The sequence below is a fragment of the Parus major genome, chromosome 1A (genome assembly GCF_001522545.3).
Source record: "Parus major isolate Abel chromosome 1A, Parus_major1.1, whole genome shotgun sequence".
Classification (NCBI taxonomy): Eukaryota; Metazoa; Chordata; class Aves; order Passeriformes; family Paridae; genus Parus; species Parus major.
The window spans coordinates 57228312-57247145 of record NC_031773.1 but is presented as its reverse complement, the minus strand read 5'-3'; the positions used below and the strand labels follow the sequence as shown (position 1 = coordinate 57247145).

Genomic DNA, 18834 nt, shown 5'->3' with positions numbered 1-18834 from the left:
TGAGGGATCAGAGAGAATCCCTCTCTGGTCTCTTCTTTCTCTAAACTACCACTGATGGAAATTTAGAGGAAGGAGAGTCTCTGGGAGCATTTTGGAAGCTAGGGCTTGGTGTTTTATTGAAGTGCTGCACCTGACAGAAAGGATATCAACAGAGCCATAAAAAATATCCCAATGTCTAGTCACTACACGTCAAGTTGCAGAGTCAGGTAAGATTACTTATTTCAATAAATAATCAAGAAGTGTCTTCAATCAAGTGACAGCTTGTTCCCATACTGTAATTAAGTTTGAAGCTCAATTACACTATTGTCTAAGTCAATGGCATAGACAGGAAAATTACAGGAAAATCCTCAGAGATGCCCAGAGGGGTGGAAACGAGAGTGCAGTGTAAAGCTGAGTGTAGCCCAGGCCAGATCCTGCTGCTGGGCTGCTCCGGGGCTCTACCCTGGAGACACACATCAGTCATGGAATTGCCAAAAATCCTTTCTCCAGCCTGCAAAGGGAGATGCAAAGATGTGTGAAAGCAGGAGCTAGCCCTGAGAAAATCAATGCAAGGTGGACATCAGCTTCTGGGGCTGGAGGGCCAGCAATGTGCACAGGCCCCCAGACTCCTACCCTGTGCTGGGCTGCACCCAGAGCCCCAGGGCAGTAGGGAAGGGAGATTCTGCCCCTCTGCCCGGCTCTGCTGAGCCCCCCCTGCAGGGCTGCATCCAGCCCTGGGCCCAGCACAGGAAGGACAGGGAGCTGCTGCAGCCAGGCCAGAGCAGGGACACCAAGGGCATCAGAGGGATGGAGCAGCTCTGCTGGGAGGGAATTGGGATTGTTCAGCCTAGGGAAGAGAAGGCTTTGGGGTGACCTCATTGCTGCTTTTTCAGCATTTAAAGGGGGTTTAAATAAGAAAGATAGGGGCAGACTTTCAGCAGGACCTGTAGCAACAGGACAAGGGATAATGGTTTTTAAACTAAAAGAGGGTCAATTTAGATTAGATATAAGGAAGAACTTATTTCGCAGTGAGGGTGTTTTACATAGGAATAGGCTGCCCGAAGAGGCAGTGGATGCCCCACCTTCAGAAACATTCAAGGTCAGGTTGGACAGGGCTCTGAGCAACCTGATCTGGTTGAAGATGTCCCTACTCATTGCAGGGAGGTTGGGCTGGATGACCTTTAAAGCTGCCTCCCACCCCGAATTATTCAATGATTCTGACTCCACATGTCTGTGTGTGTCTGGGCGCTGCCAGGAGGCTGTGGCTGTGTGGGAGCTCCAGCTCAAACGTGCATTTGCATTCTGTGAGCTCGTTATCCTGCCGGGCTGCCGAGCTCCTCTCCCTCCCCACCTCCTCTTCACCATGAGGCTCATTTCTCCAGCTGCAGCAGAACTGCACGGCCACACCAGGCAGCGCTGGAGTGGGGACAAATCCCAGCCCTGGCAGGGCTGAGGACCTCCTGAGGTGAAGGACCACTTCTCCCATCACTCACTGAGGACAGCACTGGACACTGCTGGTGTCCAGCTCGCAGCTGTTTTCCCTCAGCTCAGCTCTGGTTACTGCCTGAGAGCTCCACTTCATCCTTGCAGCTTCCAAGTCTTCAGCTGCTTCTCCTGATTGTGCTGAGGAACAAGGGAAGGCATCAAAGCCTAAACTGTGTGTTCCCACTCCAGGGGACAAACAAGGAGAGCATCATTGCGTTTACTTGGCTTGCGTTTCATGAAATAATTAAAAAAGTATCTTCAGTTTTGTAGAACCTGGGTGGTAATCCTAAACACAGGGGTTCAGATGTCACACTGCTGGGATGCTGCTGCAGCTGGCTCAGAGCTTCAGTGCAGCTTAAGCTCAGGGCCCCTTTGACCATGGAGAAGTTTTTGAAAAGTGGGGATGGTTTTTCTCCCCCTCCCTATTTGAATTTGTTCACGAAGTTCAAAAGGAAACGGTGTCTCTGAGCTCCCAATAGATAATAAATATAATTCTCACCAAAAAAAGTGCAGTGCTGATGGAATTACTGCTCATCCACACAAAAATCTCTGTTATAATACAATCCAGAAGTTACATGATAATTTCATTTCTTAAAAAGAAGTTATGTTTTCTTTATCCCTCCTTGCCAAGTGATGTCCTGTTATGAAGAAGTCTTCTGCTCTTGCCTGTCCTTTCTAGCTGCCTGTTCGTGCTCCAGGTGTCACGGCTTTACATTTCTTCCCAGCCTGGCGTGAAGCAACGCCACCACTGCACAGAGCTTTCCATAAGCCCTTTCCCCTCCTGCTGTGAGCTCCCAGCGAGGCACGCTGCAGGAAGCCTGATGCTGAGTGTTTCACTGGAGTCATGGGCTCGACCCGCTGCTCGTGGCCAGACGATGTGACCACGGGCTTTGCCACACCACTGGCGCTCAGTGGCCAGCAGCTCTGCTGTCTCTTCACATGTGCCCCTGGGCTTGCCACCATGTGTCCTGCTGGTGGGCACACGTCCTGTGCACGTGGACTGACACTCCAGACTTAGGCTTTTCTTCCCTGAGCGCTGCAGCTTCTCCTCGCTGTGCTCTCAGTGAGCTTTGGTCTCAGCACTGGGGATCACCTCCAGGCACGAGGAGCCAGCCCAGGCCCCATTGTCTCCTCCACACTTCATCTGCCGCCAAGGAAAGTGCCAATTAGTGCCAGCTGTCCTGGACTGCTCATTGCAGGGCTAAGAGGGGGCCTGGAGCTGGGCCTCCTCTCTTGTCTTCTCTTTGTAGCATCTGACTCCCTCAGTTTGCCCATTGATGTCCACGGATTTCCTAAAATAAAAAAAACCCAAAACCATAAAATCCTTATTCAGGCAGCTTGATGTTCAGTGCCCTGCTTTATTTCATATGTTTGAAGTGTAATAGATTATTATTAAAATAATGTGGTAATAACTCCCCATAGTGTGAGGATGCTCAGAAGCCAGAGCAGCCTGGCCTGGGGCATTTGCAGCCCTCTCGCCCATCTTCTCTTACTGGTCCTTGGCTGCAGTCCGAGTCTAGCACATCCAGCAAGAGGAAATCAAGAGGCGTCTCCTAAAAGGAAATATTTCTGCATTTCAGATGGTCACCAGCACCACAGTGCCACCAGAGTAAGCTGTCACCAAAGAGCAGCAGCATGTTTCCCAGCACAGGTTAGCTCATTTAGCTGTCATTCCCAAAAGCTGAGGATCTCAGCTGGAGTTCAGGCCATCCCACAGGGCTGAGAGGGTTAATCCATGCCCATCCTGTCCCCACTGGCACGCTGGTGTGCAGCTGTGTTTGAGCCTGAGCTGGGACATCTGTGCTCCTGGGAGGTGTCACTCAGCCTTGAGGGGCATCAGGGGGCCCTTTGGCCACCCTGCCCTGCTGAGGCTGCAGGGCTCAGGCCACAGCTTTGTCACCTGGCGTGGTTTGAGCTCAGGCCGTACAGACCAGCCCGAGGTCCGAGCAGCAACTCCCTGCAGGGTCACAGCTGGACCGTCGGCGCTGCACCGGCTCAGGCAGAAAAGCCGGAGGTGGAAAGATTTTGCCATAAAGTAGGAGGCAAGGCAAACAATTTTTTTTTGTCTGAAGCCATTGCTTCATCAAACAACTCGCATTCCTCACCCTGGCAGTAATTCCCAGCTCCCAGCCAGCCCCTCTGGGCTCCCAAATGGCACGTGGAAAACACCGCAGCCGGTCATTTGGCCATAGCGTGTTGGCAATTTATAGCTGACTTCCTCAGAGCCCTGCTAAGTCACTAAGCAGCCTTGTGGTCTGAGCAAAGGTTTAGGAGCCAGGAAAATCTGGGATGAATCATTTGCTCACGCACTGGTGACCTGAGAAAATCAGTTGACCTCCTTGTGCCCGGGCTGTGAGAGCGGCCACCAGGAGCCCTGCAGACGTCAGGGGCTTGCCTGGCTCCAGCCAAGAGCAAGTCCCTGGCCCTGGCAGCAATTGTGGAATGCATGGGGTGTGTCCCAGAGCCAGGATCCCACAGAGCTGCAGCCACTTGGACTCCCTTGATGGGGGTGCCAGCCCCAAACTCTTTGAAATCTGAGGGAAGACTCAGAGATTTCTGTGTGTTGCAGCTTGGGACTCACTCACTTCCCTCCAGAGTCTGTCTGGATTTTGAATAGCTCATATAATATGTTATAAATGACAATTAAAACATAAAATGAAGAGGGGAGCAGATGGCTTCAGGCAATGTTTAAAAATACTGAGACTATTTCTAAATGCAGATCACCAGATCCAAAACAGCCCTGGGCAGACTTAGCTGAAGGTTATTTGCTGGCCTGGCTGAAAGGACATGTGTGGTCTCCATCAGTTCTCAGAAGATGCTGTTAATAGGACACTTTCTGGCAAAGGCAGGAGGGGACACTGGGGCATGGGCAGTGCTGAGGACACAGACCTTCACTCCTCTCTTTTGAGGGGGGAGCAATGACAAAGGCAAGTTGGATCAATGTCCCTGTGTCACCCTGAGGAAGGTGCTGTGCTGGAGGTTGGATCGGGGGAGAGGAGCTGTGCAGTGCCCTAAATTCCTTCTCCTTAGGCTGCTCACACACCATGGGCACTATCTGCCACAGCAATATCACAGCCACATCACACTGTCCCAGCTTTGTTTCCTTCCCTGACACCTTAGCTTACATAACTTCTGCCTCCAAATACTTGGCCAGATGGGGAAAATTAAAGGGACCCCGTAACTTGTCACTTGCCTGGAGAAACTGGATCTGTGATCCTCTGGCTGAGGGGAGGCCATCAGGAAGGGAGCCCTCACCACTAAAACAAGTCAAAGTAAAAGGCATCTGCAGGAAAAAAGAGGTGATCTAGCAGCACCATACCTGCCTCAGTTTGGTGTGAGTATAGAAGAACCACATTCAGCCCATGAGACAACTTCACATTTGTGCTCCTTGCCTTGGAGGTGATGACCTGGAGTGGGATGGACACAGCTCTGCCTCCACAGGCTCAGTGGCCCAAATGCCCCAGTCACCACCCAAGGCCATGTGCTGAGACATGTGGGCTATTATTACAATGCTTGTGCTGCAGAGCAAGCTTTGCATCCCAAGATTGCATTAGACTGGATTTCCCTCTCCTGGAGAAATGGGAACCAGCTTGGCCCGTGGGGAACCAGGTTTGGTTGGCCAGGACGCAGCACTTGGGCTGGAGAGGAGTCAGATGAGAACCAGCTGGCAGATACACCCCATGTCTTCTTCCCAGGGAGACTCCCAGGCCAGGTTAGCTTCCTTTTCCAGCTCTCTGCCACAAGAGGAGCAGATGGATAAAACTCTATGCCCTGCACTACACAAGACGTTTGAGTAGATGATCACAGGGGGCACTTTGAGAATTCTAATTACGAGTTTGATTTTACCATGTTAAAAACTAGCTTGATTATAATTTGCTTTTGCTTTTCTTTTTCCTCTCTTGAATGCGCTTCCACCTCCTGCTTTGTGCTGAGCCCGGAAGCAGAAGTAGTATCACATTACTATGAGAGAAGAGAGTTTTGTGGTATTTCCATCCCATCCAGAGCCAGGAAACACAGGCAATTTTGCAAGACAGCTTGTGCTCAGTAAATTTCCAGCTTGGTTTATATTTCTGTATTTATTTAGGTTTCTGCTAGCCATGTAAGAGAGCCCTCATTCTAAGTGAGGTGCTGTGGACAAACTTGAAAAAAAAAACCCTGATTTCACAGACCGAGGACCCTACGCAATGGAGATTTCAGTGGACCAGTGAATCCTCTCTTCTGAAAAAGACACTCAAGATAGACAAAGGCATGGGCAGCCAACATCTGGTAACACTGATACTTCACAGTAACTCAAAAGCAAAATTTTATAAATCCCACCATAAAATCACCATCCCTGACAACATTTTATTGTACCCTTGAGATGTTCCCTTGAACTTTCTTCCTTCCCTTTCTTTCCCTGTGCTATAACACATCACATTTACAACTCTCACAGTCTGGGACCAGGTGCACAATACCCTGCTATCATCTTCCCCCATCCCAGCTGACAACCAGGAACCTGGACAGATGTTTACACCTGCATAGGAAGAGCCATGACTGCTCCAGGGAACAAAATCTCCTCTCCTGACAGAATTCAACACAATGGCTAGGTTGTAAGAGACCTTCAAGATCGAGTCCAACCCAGCCCTAACACCTCAACTAGACCATGGCACCAAATGCCACATCCAGTCTTTTTTCAAACACATCCAGGAATGGTGACTCCACCACCTCCTTGGGCAAAGTATTCCAGTATTTTATCACCCTTTCTGTAAAAAACTTTTGCCTAGTATCCAACCTATATTTCCTTTTACGCAGCTTCAGACTGTGTCCTCTCATTCTGTCAGCTGCTGCCTGGAGAAAGAGACCAACCCCCACCTGAGTGTGATAGGTGATAAGGTCACCTCCGAGTCTCCTTTTCTCCAGGCTAAACAACCCCAGCTCCCTCAGCCATTCCTCACAGGGTTTGTGTTCCCAGCCCCTCACCAGCCTCGTTGCCTCCTCTGGACGTGCTCAAGCATCTCAACATCCTTCCCAAACTGAGTCTGACTCCTCCTTCAGCAGCAAAGCCCTGCCACAGGCAGCAGGATTTGCGTTTCACATGGGAGGGCAGCACTCACACCAGCTTTGCTTGTTTAGGGCTGCAGCCAACCCATCCCTGTTCCCTTCCCAGTGTTCCCGAATACCCTCCGACTGGGCCGCATGTGTGCAAGCCACACGCAGTCACACATAGCACAAACACCCTAGAACAGAAAGATGAAGGGCTGGGAGGGGTTTTTGGAAGCACCAGAAATTCTGCTGGCTTTATCAAATTGGGGTGGAAGCTTTTGTGCCAGATGAAGCCGCCGTTGCAGCTCCCCGGTGGGAGCAAATGGGCCGGAACCAACCTCAAAGCCAGCAAAAGTTAACTTGAAAAAAAAAAAACAAACTCTGAGCCAACTTCTATCATCCAACACCGGCTTACAACTGAAAATGGATTTTTTAAACCGTGTTTCAAGGTTGTCCTGTGGTCTGCTGAACACAACTGTGGGTCTCTACAGCAGGGACTGAGTTAATGCAGGTCCCGGGTGTTTCATCCTGTAATGCTGGTGGGGCAGGGAAGAAGAAGCAAGGAAAAATATCCTTATACCTTTGGTAAGGGAGCAAGTGCTCCTAGGAGAGGATTGTGAAATTCAGAATGACATATCCCAGTTGAAGACCATTACAGAAAACACTGAGAATGTGCCCAAAATCCACAGTTTTTGTGGCAACTCAGTGTTATTTGGAACAAAGCCCACAAATGTTGCAGATTTTGGGGGCCAGGAGGGAGTAACTTATAAGAGACCTTATAAGAGAAGGGAGTAACTTATAAAGGGAATTGAAGCCTTTGGGCTGTAACTGAATCCCCACGCTGCTCTTGCCATCTGGATGAAATCTGAATGGTGACAGGGCCCACACAAAGCAGTGGCTGGGTTGACTCCACAGCCTCACACACGGGTGTGCGTTGCCTTAGCAAAGGCCACATGGCTGCTCCATCAGGGGATGAAGACTGCAATGATTTACCACAAGAAGGGCTGCTAGGAAAACCTCCTGCTTATGTTGATATTGGATGCTGATGATCTACAATGTTAAAACAGAATTATTAAGTCATAAGAATATCATGCTCCTTTTAGCTTATTGCTTCGGTTTATCAGTAAACCCCATGGTCCAGGATATGCCCAGGTCTCACCTTACCTGAGTGGCAGCAGATGAAGGTGGAGACATGGAGAAGGAAACTTCCAGTACAAAAAGAAAGTTAACTCTTGGCTGTTTGCAGCAAGAGAAACAAGTTGAAAAAGCAAAGTTAGAAAGACTGCTTGTCTTCTGCCTTGCAGCTTCCTGCTTCGGCCTGAAAAAGTGCAGCACATAAATAGAGCGGGCAAGCGTGAGCTTATGACAGCAATACACCACTGAACATTTAAAACCCCCACAGCTTGAGTTCCTTTTGAGGCATTTTGAATGGTTTTGTGCAAATTCAGGATGTTCAGCACAGGCACTTGCAAGCAGGAGTCATGCTCCTGCGGGCATCCCAGGGCAGCAGAGAGGTTAGCAGCCTTAAATCTCAGCTTTCTCCCCTCAAAAATAAACTTGGCACCCTTCCTCAGAAAACAAGCACGTGCTTTCCAAAGAAAACATCCTCGCCTGCAGATGCTTTTGTCACAGCAGCAGCAGCAGTGATGGTGGAAAGGGAGGAGCAGAATTCATTTGCAGGCCAGAACAGCGTGAGCCAATGCGGAGGGAGAGGTTTGCTCCCTGAAACACCTCTTGAATTAAAATGTGCCTTGGGGGCAAACATTTTGAAAAAGAAAAGCCTTGGCATTAGGTTCTCAATCCTGCATTCGAAACTGCTCCCCTTTGGGCTTAGAAGCTTAATGCTGGTTTGGGGGCTTTTTAAGTCTGACTGTAATCTTAGGTTGAAAGATTGCTGCATGAAACCCCATTTTCTCTTAGGATATCCTTTTTGCAAAACCATCTAACAAACCTAGTAATAAACAAGCTCCTTTCTATTTAGCCTTAAAATCATACCAGAGAATAGAAAAGAAAGTTAATTCTACTCAAAACCTCAGTAAGCTGGTGGAACAAGTGCACAGGAGAAACAGCATGCTCTATTTAATAGGATTTTTCTTACTAATAAATTAGCAGGCTTTTTCTCTCTAAGAAGAGGCCTTATTATCTTCCTCATTAATATTGGCTATCTGTAAAAAAAAAACAGCTGGGGAAAAAAAAAGAAAAGCACTTGTATGGTGTAGTTTACCAGCCACAGTTTTGGAGGGAGGGTTCTTCCTTTTCTCAGAAGACCACAGATTTCATCAGCCCAAGTTGTCTCAGTTGAGAGACACAATTGGTCTTTCTCCATTCACCCAGAGGAGTGGGGAAATCCCTTGGTCTCTCTCTCAATGTGCTACCTTAAAGAGCTACTAAAAACACCCCCCCTCCAAAAAAAAAAGGAAAAAAGTGCAAAAAAATCTCACACAGAAAAGCCAGCATCATAATATTGTGGAATCATAAAGGTTGGAAAAGATCAGGCAGCAGCAGAAACCCTGAGGCTGTTTGACTTGAGCCTGCTCATCCTCACCTGAAAACACTCACCTGAAAACATCGCAGTCCTTGCCTCTGCTCACCTTCACCCAGGGCTCCCCTGGCCTAAACAAAGGGCATTCGAGCAAATCCTACACCCAGCTGCCACCCAACCTCTGGGAAAAGCGGCATTCCTGGATCCATCATCCTGGGCAGAGCAACCTGTGCCTGAAATAAAATAAATTCTTGCTTTCCTTGCTGCATTCAGCCTCCATCCATTCCGGGCTGAAGGAATGAGTGGACACCCACAGCCTGGTCCCCCACCCACGACCACCAGCCTGCTCTTCCCAAACCAGAACACACATTTCCCCCCAACCTCAGCACCAGGAATGAGACAGACATATATAAAAGGACACACTTTATTAAAAGTTACATTCAGCAGCAATGGACACATTTACTTAAGTAGATTTTAACTGTCAAGGAGCTTATAATTATAAATCTCTCTAAGGCATTAAAAGCTCTTAGATGTTATAATTTCTTTGCAATCATTTCCTATAAATAGGTAAAGTAAATGATACTTGTCTAGGAAGAGGTTACCCCAGCTGCATTAAACAAACATATACACATAAATATATGTATAAAACAATGCTTTTTTGTTATAAACTCATTCATGGGGATGTTTCACAATCTTTAAGTCTTGGGGCCTGGCCCTGCAACCATTTTCTATGCAAAGAGCCTCCTGTTTGTCTTACCACGTGTGAGTGTACAGAGTGTTCACATGGATGACAGCAGGGTAGGGCCTAAATTTTGACAGAAACAGCAAAGATGTCAAAATTCTCAGTGAAATATAATCACAGTCTGTGCAAGTAGCATCACCTGCTGCTACTGACTACGGAGGTCTCTCTGGGAAGCTATGAACAGCAGAAAGGCACCGTGGCCAAGGCACACCAGCATCTGTTCTCTGATGCTGTAACTCTCCCTTCTGAAGAGCAGGAGATGGGCTCCTGAGCCCGAGGGGATGTGGTCTGGGGTGTGAGACAGAGGGAGCACCAGCAGCACCCAACTGCAGCCCTGAGCTCAGGGCACAATCCCATCCAGCCTCAAGTTCTTCCAGCTGCAGCAGCAGAAGCGTCCCCTGATGTGCAGCAGTGCAGCTGCTTTTTCTGAGTGTAAACAAGAAAAGTGCCAACCAATTCCAGTATTAGCCAACCACACACTCCCCAATAAATAATGAGAATTTAACTTATCTTATAATCTAACTGTGCTTTGTGTTTTAGAATCACATGTGTGAGGAAGAGGAAATTGCTGTTGCAACAGAAGCTGTGAGTAGATCTGATTAACTGTATGAATTAATTTGAATTAATACAGCTACAGGGTGTGAGTCTCTCCCAACTTACTGCTGACTTTATGTTTGTGGGCAACTCCTTTGGCCATCACCTCTTACAACCAGGGTGCTCTCTAGAGTAAGGCAAACAAAGAGATTTTCTTCCAGTAAAATACAGAAACCTCTGATTTCTACACTAGTTTTGAAGGACACAATTGAAGGCAATGGGAAATGTTTTAGTGGTAGAAGATATAAAGATATTGCTAAAATATATTACTTTTATCTCAGCAACATCACTGCCACAAAAAAAAAAAAAAATCAACAAAAAAGAAGCTTCAAGACTGGTTTGAATTTGGGATAAAGAGAGTGAAATACCCCTAAACACCCCTTCCTTCCCTTTGCTCTAGGTCTGTTGTTTTGAATAGTGCCTTAACCAGGACAACAGCATTTCTCCAGGAAGAAACTGGAAAATATTTACATCAGTAATATTTTTTCCTTTGATCAAAATAGCTTTTATAAAAAAATGAAGATTTTACAGGGGCAAATCATTGTAAAAATATTTTGCTTTAAAAAGTGAGTCCATGTAACAAGAGGCACATTTTCAAATGTGACACAATCTGGTAACCAAAACCCACTGAAAATGAAAGTGAACTGAGAAGACAACTCCCATTTGTGCCACTCAAGTTTTTTCCTAAAAGAGAGGAGTGTCCCAGGGCTCTGTGGAAACCCTGTAACCTTTCTCTCAAGCCATCCCAAGAAATACAGGATAGATCAGAAATCTGCACTGGTGACTTAGCTGCTGCTTTTTGTAGGGCTGAGAGCTGTAAGGAGCTTCTCTGCTATCGCCCCTCTGTTCCCCACCAGGCTTCCCTGCAAACCCCTGGAAGCGGGAAGGGCAGGCAAAAACATCAACCCGTGATCTTTAGCTCAGAGGAAAGCTGACAGAATATGGGGTTTATTTACTCAAGTCAACTCTGTCTGAAGATGAGTTTATGGAAGGTAATGACACCATTACAGTTCTGTGCAGAAATACATTTCTAAGATTTTTTAAAAAAAATAAAATCCCATACATGCTTCAAACTACAGGTATAATTTTTCCCCCTGAATCCTCCACTGGAACTTGAATTTAAAACACAGTTTAACTCCTCAGTATGTGAAACCTCACGGCCACATTAATCGAGAACATCTGAAGCCAGGAGAAAGGAATCACTTCCAGTTATGTTGTCAGTGTTGTGTGCATAACGTTCCCACAGCTGTAGATCCATTGTGCTCCATGTTATAAATAAGAAATTGCATGGTGACAGCTAAAATTCAAAAGCGTTAATGTTTCTCTTTGCAAATCTTTTTCTATTTTTTCCTTTTCTCTTTTTTTCTGCCCCCAGTCTTTGGAGGTTTCTCCCCTTTCCCTCCTAGTAGAAGTTACTTGAAGCAACATCACCCCTTATGGACTGACATATTTACGGTAATTAAAAAATAATAAACGCCAAGCAAATATGACTAATGTTGTTATTTGGCAAGTGAGCCAGGGGTGACCTATTGATTCTGAGCCAGGCTGTCGTGTTTGCTGCAATAAACACCTCTCCTTCTTCTGCTCAGCCCTGTTCTCCCGGCGCTCCGGGGAGAAAGGGGCTCCCAGGAGGTGGCCAAGGCTCTGTCCCAGCCGGGCCAGGCAGGGAATACAAACGAGCTGCCTTGTATCGCTCACATTCTAGGTTGTGGTCCTTCTCAACCATGAAAAACAGCTACAAATTGTTCCCAGAGCTAAACCACTTAACATCTTGGCACTTGGTTGTTTTTAACTTTGTAACAATAGGCACTGTTCACTCCTCTCAATATCAGTTTTTTATTCTATAATAAAGCAGGAATACTGATGAAAGGCTAGTCACGGCTTCTCCCCGTGGTATCAGGGTGGTGGCATGTGATGATTCACATGGGGTGTGTTTGATCCAAGAAAGCCCAGCCTCTGCTTATTCTTCCTTTGTTCTGTCATCTAAGGTGGAAAGGCAGAGAGAGACGAGTTGAAATTTTTTTTTTCTTTTTACTATTATTTAGCAGTCACAGAGCAAGATACATATAAGCAAAACAACAGGGAGTGGAATTCTTTTCTTCAGAATAGAAAATTACAAGTAAGGGATGTCTTTGAAGTGGGAGATCTGTTCCCTGCAAAGTATGGACATTTTATTCTCATTCATACATTATTCTTATCCCCCAGCAGGTCTTACAGAGTATTATTTGTGCTGCTATTGTGTTGTGTAGCCCTGCAGAGGGTCAGCATTTGCACTTGGTGCTGTAGAATCACATAACTAAAAGATGGCCCCAGCCACACAGAGTTTAAATTTAAGCCAGGAGAGAACAGATTCAGCCAGAGGGGGATGAAAAAAATCCCACCAGGATGTTGTGGGTAAGCACAATGAAGCAATGGTCTCAGCACATCCAGCCTACACCTTTGTTGGCTTTTTCACAGGGAAAAGTTTTAAGAAGGGATTTGAAGGGGAATAATTAGATAACTCTGTCGATGCCACTGTAGTGCTTCCCATAAAGAAAACACACTGATGCTCTTCTGAAACTGTAATGAGCAAAGCAGAGGTGACCAGCACCTGTAGCAAAAAAGGAGCTGGCCTTTTGATCCTGAAGGGATGTGAAGCAAACACACCAGGCAGGCTGTGTGGGCAGGAGCAGGGCTGGAAGGGAGGCTTTAAGGGAGGCTGGCAGATTGTGCTCCATACGGGAGAGCAGAGGGAGCCGCAGGAGGGGCACCAGCACAAGGGTGACACAAGCAAAGCAACAGGCTCTGCAAATTGTTTTCACAAGGGCACTGTTGATGTTCTCAGTGGGGGAAAAACCCAAGGGCTGGACACAGAAGGCTTTTTTTCCTCCATGCTCCCATCAGTATGCAGCTATTCCTGACACTACATCGCTTTCACTGCCAGGTTATGCAGCCCCTCATCCCTTCTGCAGTTTCCCCTCTGTCCTTGCACACTCACAAGGAGCATTAATGACTAATTCCCCCTCAGAGTTTTCTCCTTACCTGATCTCTGCTGTTGCTAACAGAGTACAATTTCACTCCAAACCCTTATCAGTGTATCTACCAAGAAAGCTTGCTGGAGGGAAAGATAAAACCTTCCTGAGACAAAAGTCTCTTTTGTAACGCTGTCCTGACTGCCACTTGATGGAAAGCAGTGCCTTCACCCACACGTGCTCACTTTGCTACCCACACAGGGCACTTACCTGTTCCTTGAGCTCAGCCAGCTGACTGGAAAGCTGTTTTACAAGGCTCATGGTTGACTCCAGCCTCTCCTGCAGGTTCCTGATTTCATTTTGTTCACTGTCACCTTCATTGCTAACCAGAGACATGGCTCTCATCCGAGGGAACCAGTCCAAATTCTTCTCCTACATGGGTATTAGAAAAATAAGGTATGTTAGTTAGGAGTTTATGCAGGGCTACTAAGCTGAACCTAGAGAATGAAAGCTCAGGACTTCTGCTCAATGGATGACATACAGCAAGTGTGCTTAAGCAATAAATTCAGTATTTAAAACAAGCAGTTTTATTCCTGTTTCTTCTTAGCTACAGAGAAGGTACCAAATGGAAAATCTGGGTTCCCCAGAGCTGCACCTGTACTGCAGCGTGGGCAGTGTTGGCACATTCACCTGAGCTCTGGCAGGCAGCAATGTCCCCACTGGGAAGACTCCTCTGGTACACCAGGAAAGCCTCAGTGCTCCCCGTGCTTGGCTCTTAAGTGTATGCAGGGACACATTTCACCTCTGTCTCTTCAGCTCGGCTGGTCTCCATCTATTTCGGCTGTCCTTGCAGCCATGTCAGCAAGCCAACACCAGGAAAACAAGACAAGAGCCTTCTGGACCAGCCTCAAGCACTTGTACTGGAAGAGCAGGAGGACCTGGATCCAGCTGCCCACAATAGGAGACGTGGGGTCCTGGGAATGGCTTAGGCTTCAATGTGCTGTCCAGACTGTGTATGTTGGATAAATGCAAGCACAACCCCACGGCCAAGGGCTAACCTGCATGGCATGGAACACCACTGAGCTGGGTGTTTCTTTATCCATGGACTCAGGCTATGAATTCATCCACCACAAAACCACTGTAAACAGATGATATATGAGTCAGGAAGGTGCTGCGTATCCACATGAGCCCAGATTGTCTCCATGGCTCAGGGGCACAGATATTTGTGTGCAGAGCTTAACAGATGGAGGAGACGGAAGGGTGCACGACTAGGAGGAGTGTCAGCCACATGGAGAGCAGCCTGCTTTGCCCTGGGACAAGGGGAACAGAGCAGGTCCTGCAGCACGTAGGGCGTTACATGCATGCACTTCTGCCCTGTGCCTGGTGGGCGCAGGAGGAGGATGTGGCTGGGCCATGTGCACTTGATAACTTGTGAAGAGAAGCAGAATGACCTGAAGTGTGTTTCTTCCAGTCCCCTGAGCTGTGAATGGCCCCACACAAACAGCACTGTGTCAGGAGGCATGGAAAGGAGCTCTTTCCAAAAGTCCTTCTACAAGACACCTGGAAGGCAGGAGCTCTGCCACTTACGTTGTCCAGGTACTTGGTAAAGTTTTAAGTCCATCAAACTGGTCATAGTCTTAGACTTTGCCTCTGTTTTTCCTATGAAGATAGAGAAGGCAGCGATGATTCTGCAGCATTTACAGATGGGCAGCTGTGCCTGAGCAGGGTCCAGGAGGGCTGGTCTGGCAGAGCTGTGAGCCTGGGATACACCAAAGCTTTATCATTCTTCCAGTAGGATTTCCTTTCACCTCTGCACTGCTCTGCCCTGATCACCAAACCCTTCCCTCCCTGGTTTAGAAACAACCAATCTGAGCCTGTGTGAGCATGGCAGCACTAAGTATTCATGTCTGTCCACTCTTTGTGTTAGCCCAGTCCCCTCTGTCGCTCTGGATAAGACTAAATGCAAAGCTGTATGAGTTTTAGCTTTTTTTCTTCTTTCTAACTCAAAACTTCCAATGAGTTTTTGTCTGGCTGTGCAACCCCTGGTCCTTGTCACTAAAGCAGCAGAGATGCCCAGGGAGCAGGAGCGTGTCCCTGGGTTGCATTTTGCAGCTCCGGGCTGGCAGCCGTGGGCGCCGGTGGAACGAGGCCTCTTTGCTCGCCGCTCACTTCTCGAGCCTCGTGATCTCATTATGACAATTTACTGTGGTTACGCATGATGCCATTTTCAATGGGTCATAACTCATTCAAATCAAAACCTGTTTTCACCAGCTCTGCTGGTGAGCCCGAAAGGAGCACACGTGACCCTCCCTGTGGATATCCCCAGCTGACACGCAGAGCGGGAGGCTCCTGTTTCTGCCACATGCGGTCCTGCTTACAACACCAGCATTCATCTTCCACCAGTACACGCCGATATTTATTTAAAATTTATTTTGGCTAGGATGTAGCAGAGCATTCATCACGTGCCTGGTGTTGAGCACAGGTGTACTCATTTATACTAAGCTTAGTTTGTGCACAGAGCCTTTCTGGATTGATGCTTTTTTCTTTTTCTTTCTTTTTTTTTTTTTTTTGCAAAATGTTTGCCAGCAAATTTGTCTGCCACTACAGGCACAGAACTTTAATTCAAGGCAGCTACAGTGAACAGAGCTGCACTTGTACCTGAATTTTTCCTGGAAAGCTCTGGTATCTGCACTCATTACAGCTCCTCCTGCTTGCAGCACCTGAAGATACCGAATGCAAGGCCATAGGAGCCAGCGGAGGGAACAGGAGCCCTGTCAAGCCTCACAACAATGCCAAAGCTCCTAAAGCCAGGCTGCACAGGGAGAGCAATCTGAGACTCCATCATTGTGGTTCCTCTGTTTGCCGAATACTGCTGCCAGGATTGTGAAATGCATTTTGCTAGTTTTATTTTTTCCATCTGCCACTCCCTCACTCATCTAGGACACAAGGCAGAGACCTCTGGCTGCTTTGGAAAGATTTTTGCTGACTGACCCCGCACCACACTGCAGCATCCAGAGGAATCTGTGCGGATGCCAGACACCCTGGCTCTCCTGAGGCTCCCAGTGTCACCTGCTTCCCTCCTCCCCAGCATGACATTACACTGCCTGGAGAGAGGGATGGCAGGGAGCAGCTGGAGACAGGGGTGGAGCAGGCAGCCAGCACCTCACCCGCTGCCACACCACGCCGTGGAGCACACAGAGCAGATGTGGCTCTTCAGCTGGAACCACCCTGCACCACGTGCCAGCTCATCTCGGCCACCACAAGCCCCAGATCACGGGACTTCAGCAGCAGACTCTGCTCAATCACGTGTGCCCAGTTTTTGCCTTCCTAGAAATGCTGTGATAATCTCTTCCAGGAAAGAAACCCAGGTGTGGTTTAGTTACAGATCTGGAAAATCTGGGCCTTTTTTTCCCCCAAAGTGCTGTGGAGGATCAAGCAAGGATTTGAGCCAAGTTCTAAGAGAAGCTGATGGTTTGCATGGACCTCATAAAAAAAATGCTGCTGACTTTTGTAGGTGGCGGGAAGGCAACAGGTCAAACACCTGTCCACAGGTCCCACTTGGAGTCCCAACAGCTATGTTAGGTCCAGGCCTCTTGGTTGTCAGCTGCAATACACACCTAATGAAATCAGTCCAGCTGTGTATTTTTGCCATGCAAAGAAACAGAAAGATTCAAAATTCAGTAGGAGACATATTATAGCCTGCCAAGCTGTCTTTAGGTTAAAAATACTTACCTAGCTCTCACTGATAGTGCCTTTATAGTGCACACAGCAGGTACTTTCCCTTGCTGAACTGCACGCTTTTGCCAGTCAATATGATCTTACTTTTTCACTGCATTATGAACTGCAGAACTTTATTAAGGGGCAGCATGAAAATTAGCTTTGGCAGACAGCTCTGTTTGCTGAGTGTCTACCACAAACAAACAGCAGTTGGTGATGGGGACAACAAACTTTTGATCACAAACCTGCCAGGATCCAGAAGGCAAGTTGGACAAGGCTCCTTGGCCAAAAATTTCAGTGTTCATAGGGGGACACGCACTCTTGTGACTGCTCAGCAATGGGAAAGCTATTTTTACTTCAAGGTAATTGCTTGCCAATTAACTGCAGGTCATTAACATGTTTGTACAATCCCAAACATTTGTTCTGAGACTTAGATGTTTATGGGCTCGGTCCAGGGCTCACCTTGACCAACACCTTCAAGCTGTAACATGCAGGAGCACTCCTGGGGGTGTGCAGGATGTTATCTGTCATGCCTTACCTATTACTCTTAGAAATCCAACCACCTTGCCCAGGATAGCGTTCACTCAGAAATTTGAACCCTGCCTGGAACAGAGAGGCAATTTGGAGGAGGAAGGCAGGCTGCTGGCAGGGAGCAGGGCAAACCTCTGCAAACAGCTGTCACGGGACTCAATCAACAGCCACCAGGTTAGCCTGAGGTGACACAGCTCCAGCATTAATGAGCTCACAGAGGGTGAGCTATGTGGACAGGACGCTTTTAAATGAAGTAGCTGCTTGGACGAATAATTAATTGTGAAAATGTACTGAAATCTTCTTTCTAAACAACCATGGTTTAAGGCAGTATGTTGTTAGTTGTTATTGTTATTTCATCCTTGCACAGGACGGCAGCAATTCACAGCCCACCTACGGATCACAGCATCTTCCTGCTCCACACTCTTCCCGCAAGCATAACTTGTGCCTCGCAGGATCCATATTTAAGCAGACATCTGTGTCCAGGGCACAGCGTCAGCCAGACAGGAAAGCTGCAGGGACAGAAAGGAGCTGCAGCCTCCTCTCCGCCAGTTCAGCTGGGGGAAAGGAAAAAAAAAAGGGAAAAAAGGCAGGTGGGGCGAGCCAAAAGGCTGCTGGCCAGAGAGACTGCACACGAGCAGAGCAGACATTTGGTGTGGCCATCCAGCGCTCGCTCCCTCCGTCCTCCCCCTCAGCTGGCGGGGCCCCAGCCGCAGGCACAGCTCCCCCAGGGCCAGATCTCTGTGCAAGTGCTCTGGGTGCACGTACTCAAGGTGCCCACGGCGAGGGCACATGCCAGAGAAATCACAGGGCTCAGAGGATTTGCTCCTTGCGCTCGCTGGAAAACCTCAAACCCTCCGTCTCGGAGAGGCGAGCTCAGAGCAAAAGTCTGCGTCTGCCTCCTGCAGTTTTCTGTGCAACTCTCTCCTTTCCCTTCTCTGGGCTTTCCAGGGGGATGGCAGAGCTGTGGGCTAAGTTCTCCCTTTGGTAAAATATTGCCATTTTTCTGACTTTGCTGGCTCCAGTTGAGCATGGATGGAGGGAAGACTGAAGAAATCTGTTTAGAGTTTCTATACTTTGTACGAAGCCTCTCTTGAGCCATTCCTGTCCTGTTGGCACAGCCAACTGGCTTCAATCAAGCTCTCACGCTGAGCTGAATCCATGCCTTAGCAGTAATTGGCAGAGGGATGTTTCTTTAGGAGGTGCTGGTTTCACAGGCTAGCAGCGAGATGGATCAGCTGCAACCAGCAGGAAAGACTGGGCTGAGCCTTTAAAAAATAGATTACTAGATAACAGTGAGAGAAAATAGGTCAAAGAGTAGGACAAGGGGGATG

At 47.8% G+C, this 18834-nt stretch overlaps 1 protein-coding gene and 1 long non-coding RNA gene across 5 annotated transcripts in view; both read right to left on the bottom strand.

Annotated features, from left to right (window-relative positions):
- Window positions 1-820: 820 nt before the first annotated feature.
- Window positions 821-9284, bottom strand: LOC107204251. Its single transcript, XR_001521516.3, has 3 exons — window positions 9046-9284; window positions 7651-7722; window positions 821-2756 (listed from the first exon to the last, which is right to left on the bottom strand). It is a non-coding gene; the product is annotated as an uncharacterized LOC107204251 (long non-coding RNA).
- A 90-nt stretch (window positions 9285-9374) lies between these two features.
- The window catches only part of ITPR2 (inositol 1,4,5-trisphosphate receptor type 2), a 241806-nt gene continuing 232346 nt past the window's right edge, over window positions 9375-18834 (bottom strand). For all 4 annotated transcript variants that reach the window (XM_015628084.3, XM_015628085.3, XM_033514205.1 and 1 more), the window contains 2 exons: window positions 13526-13687; window positions 9375-12287 (listed from right to left, as the gene is read on the bottom strand). In XM_015628084.3, coding sequence (XP_015483570.1) covers window positions 12201-12287; window positions 13526-13687 — 249 coding nt within the window. In that variant the 3' untranslated portion in view covers window positions 9375-12200. The remainder of the gene's footprint in view (window positions 12288-13525; window positions 13688-18834) is intronic.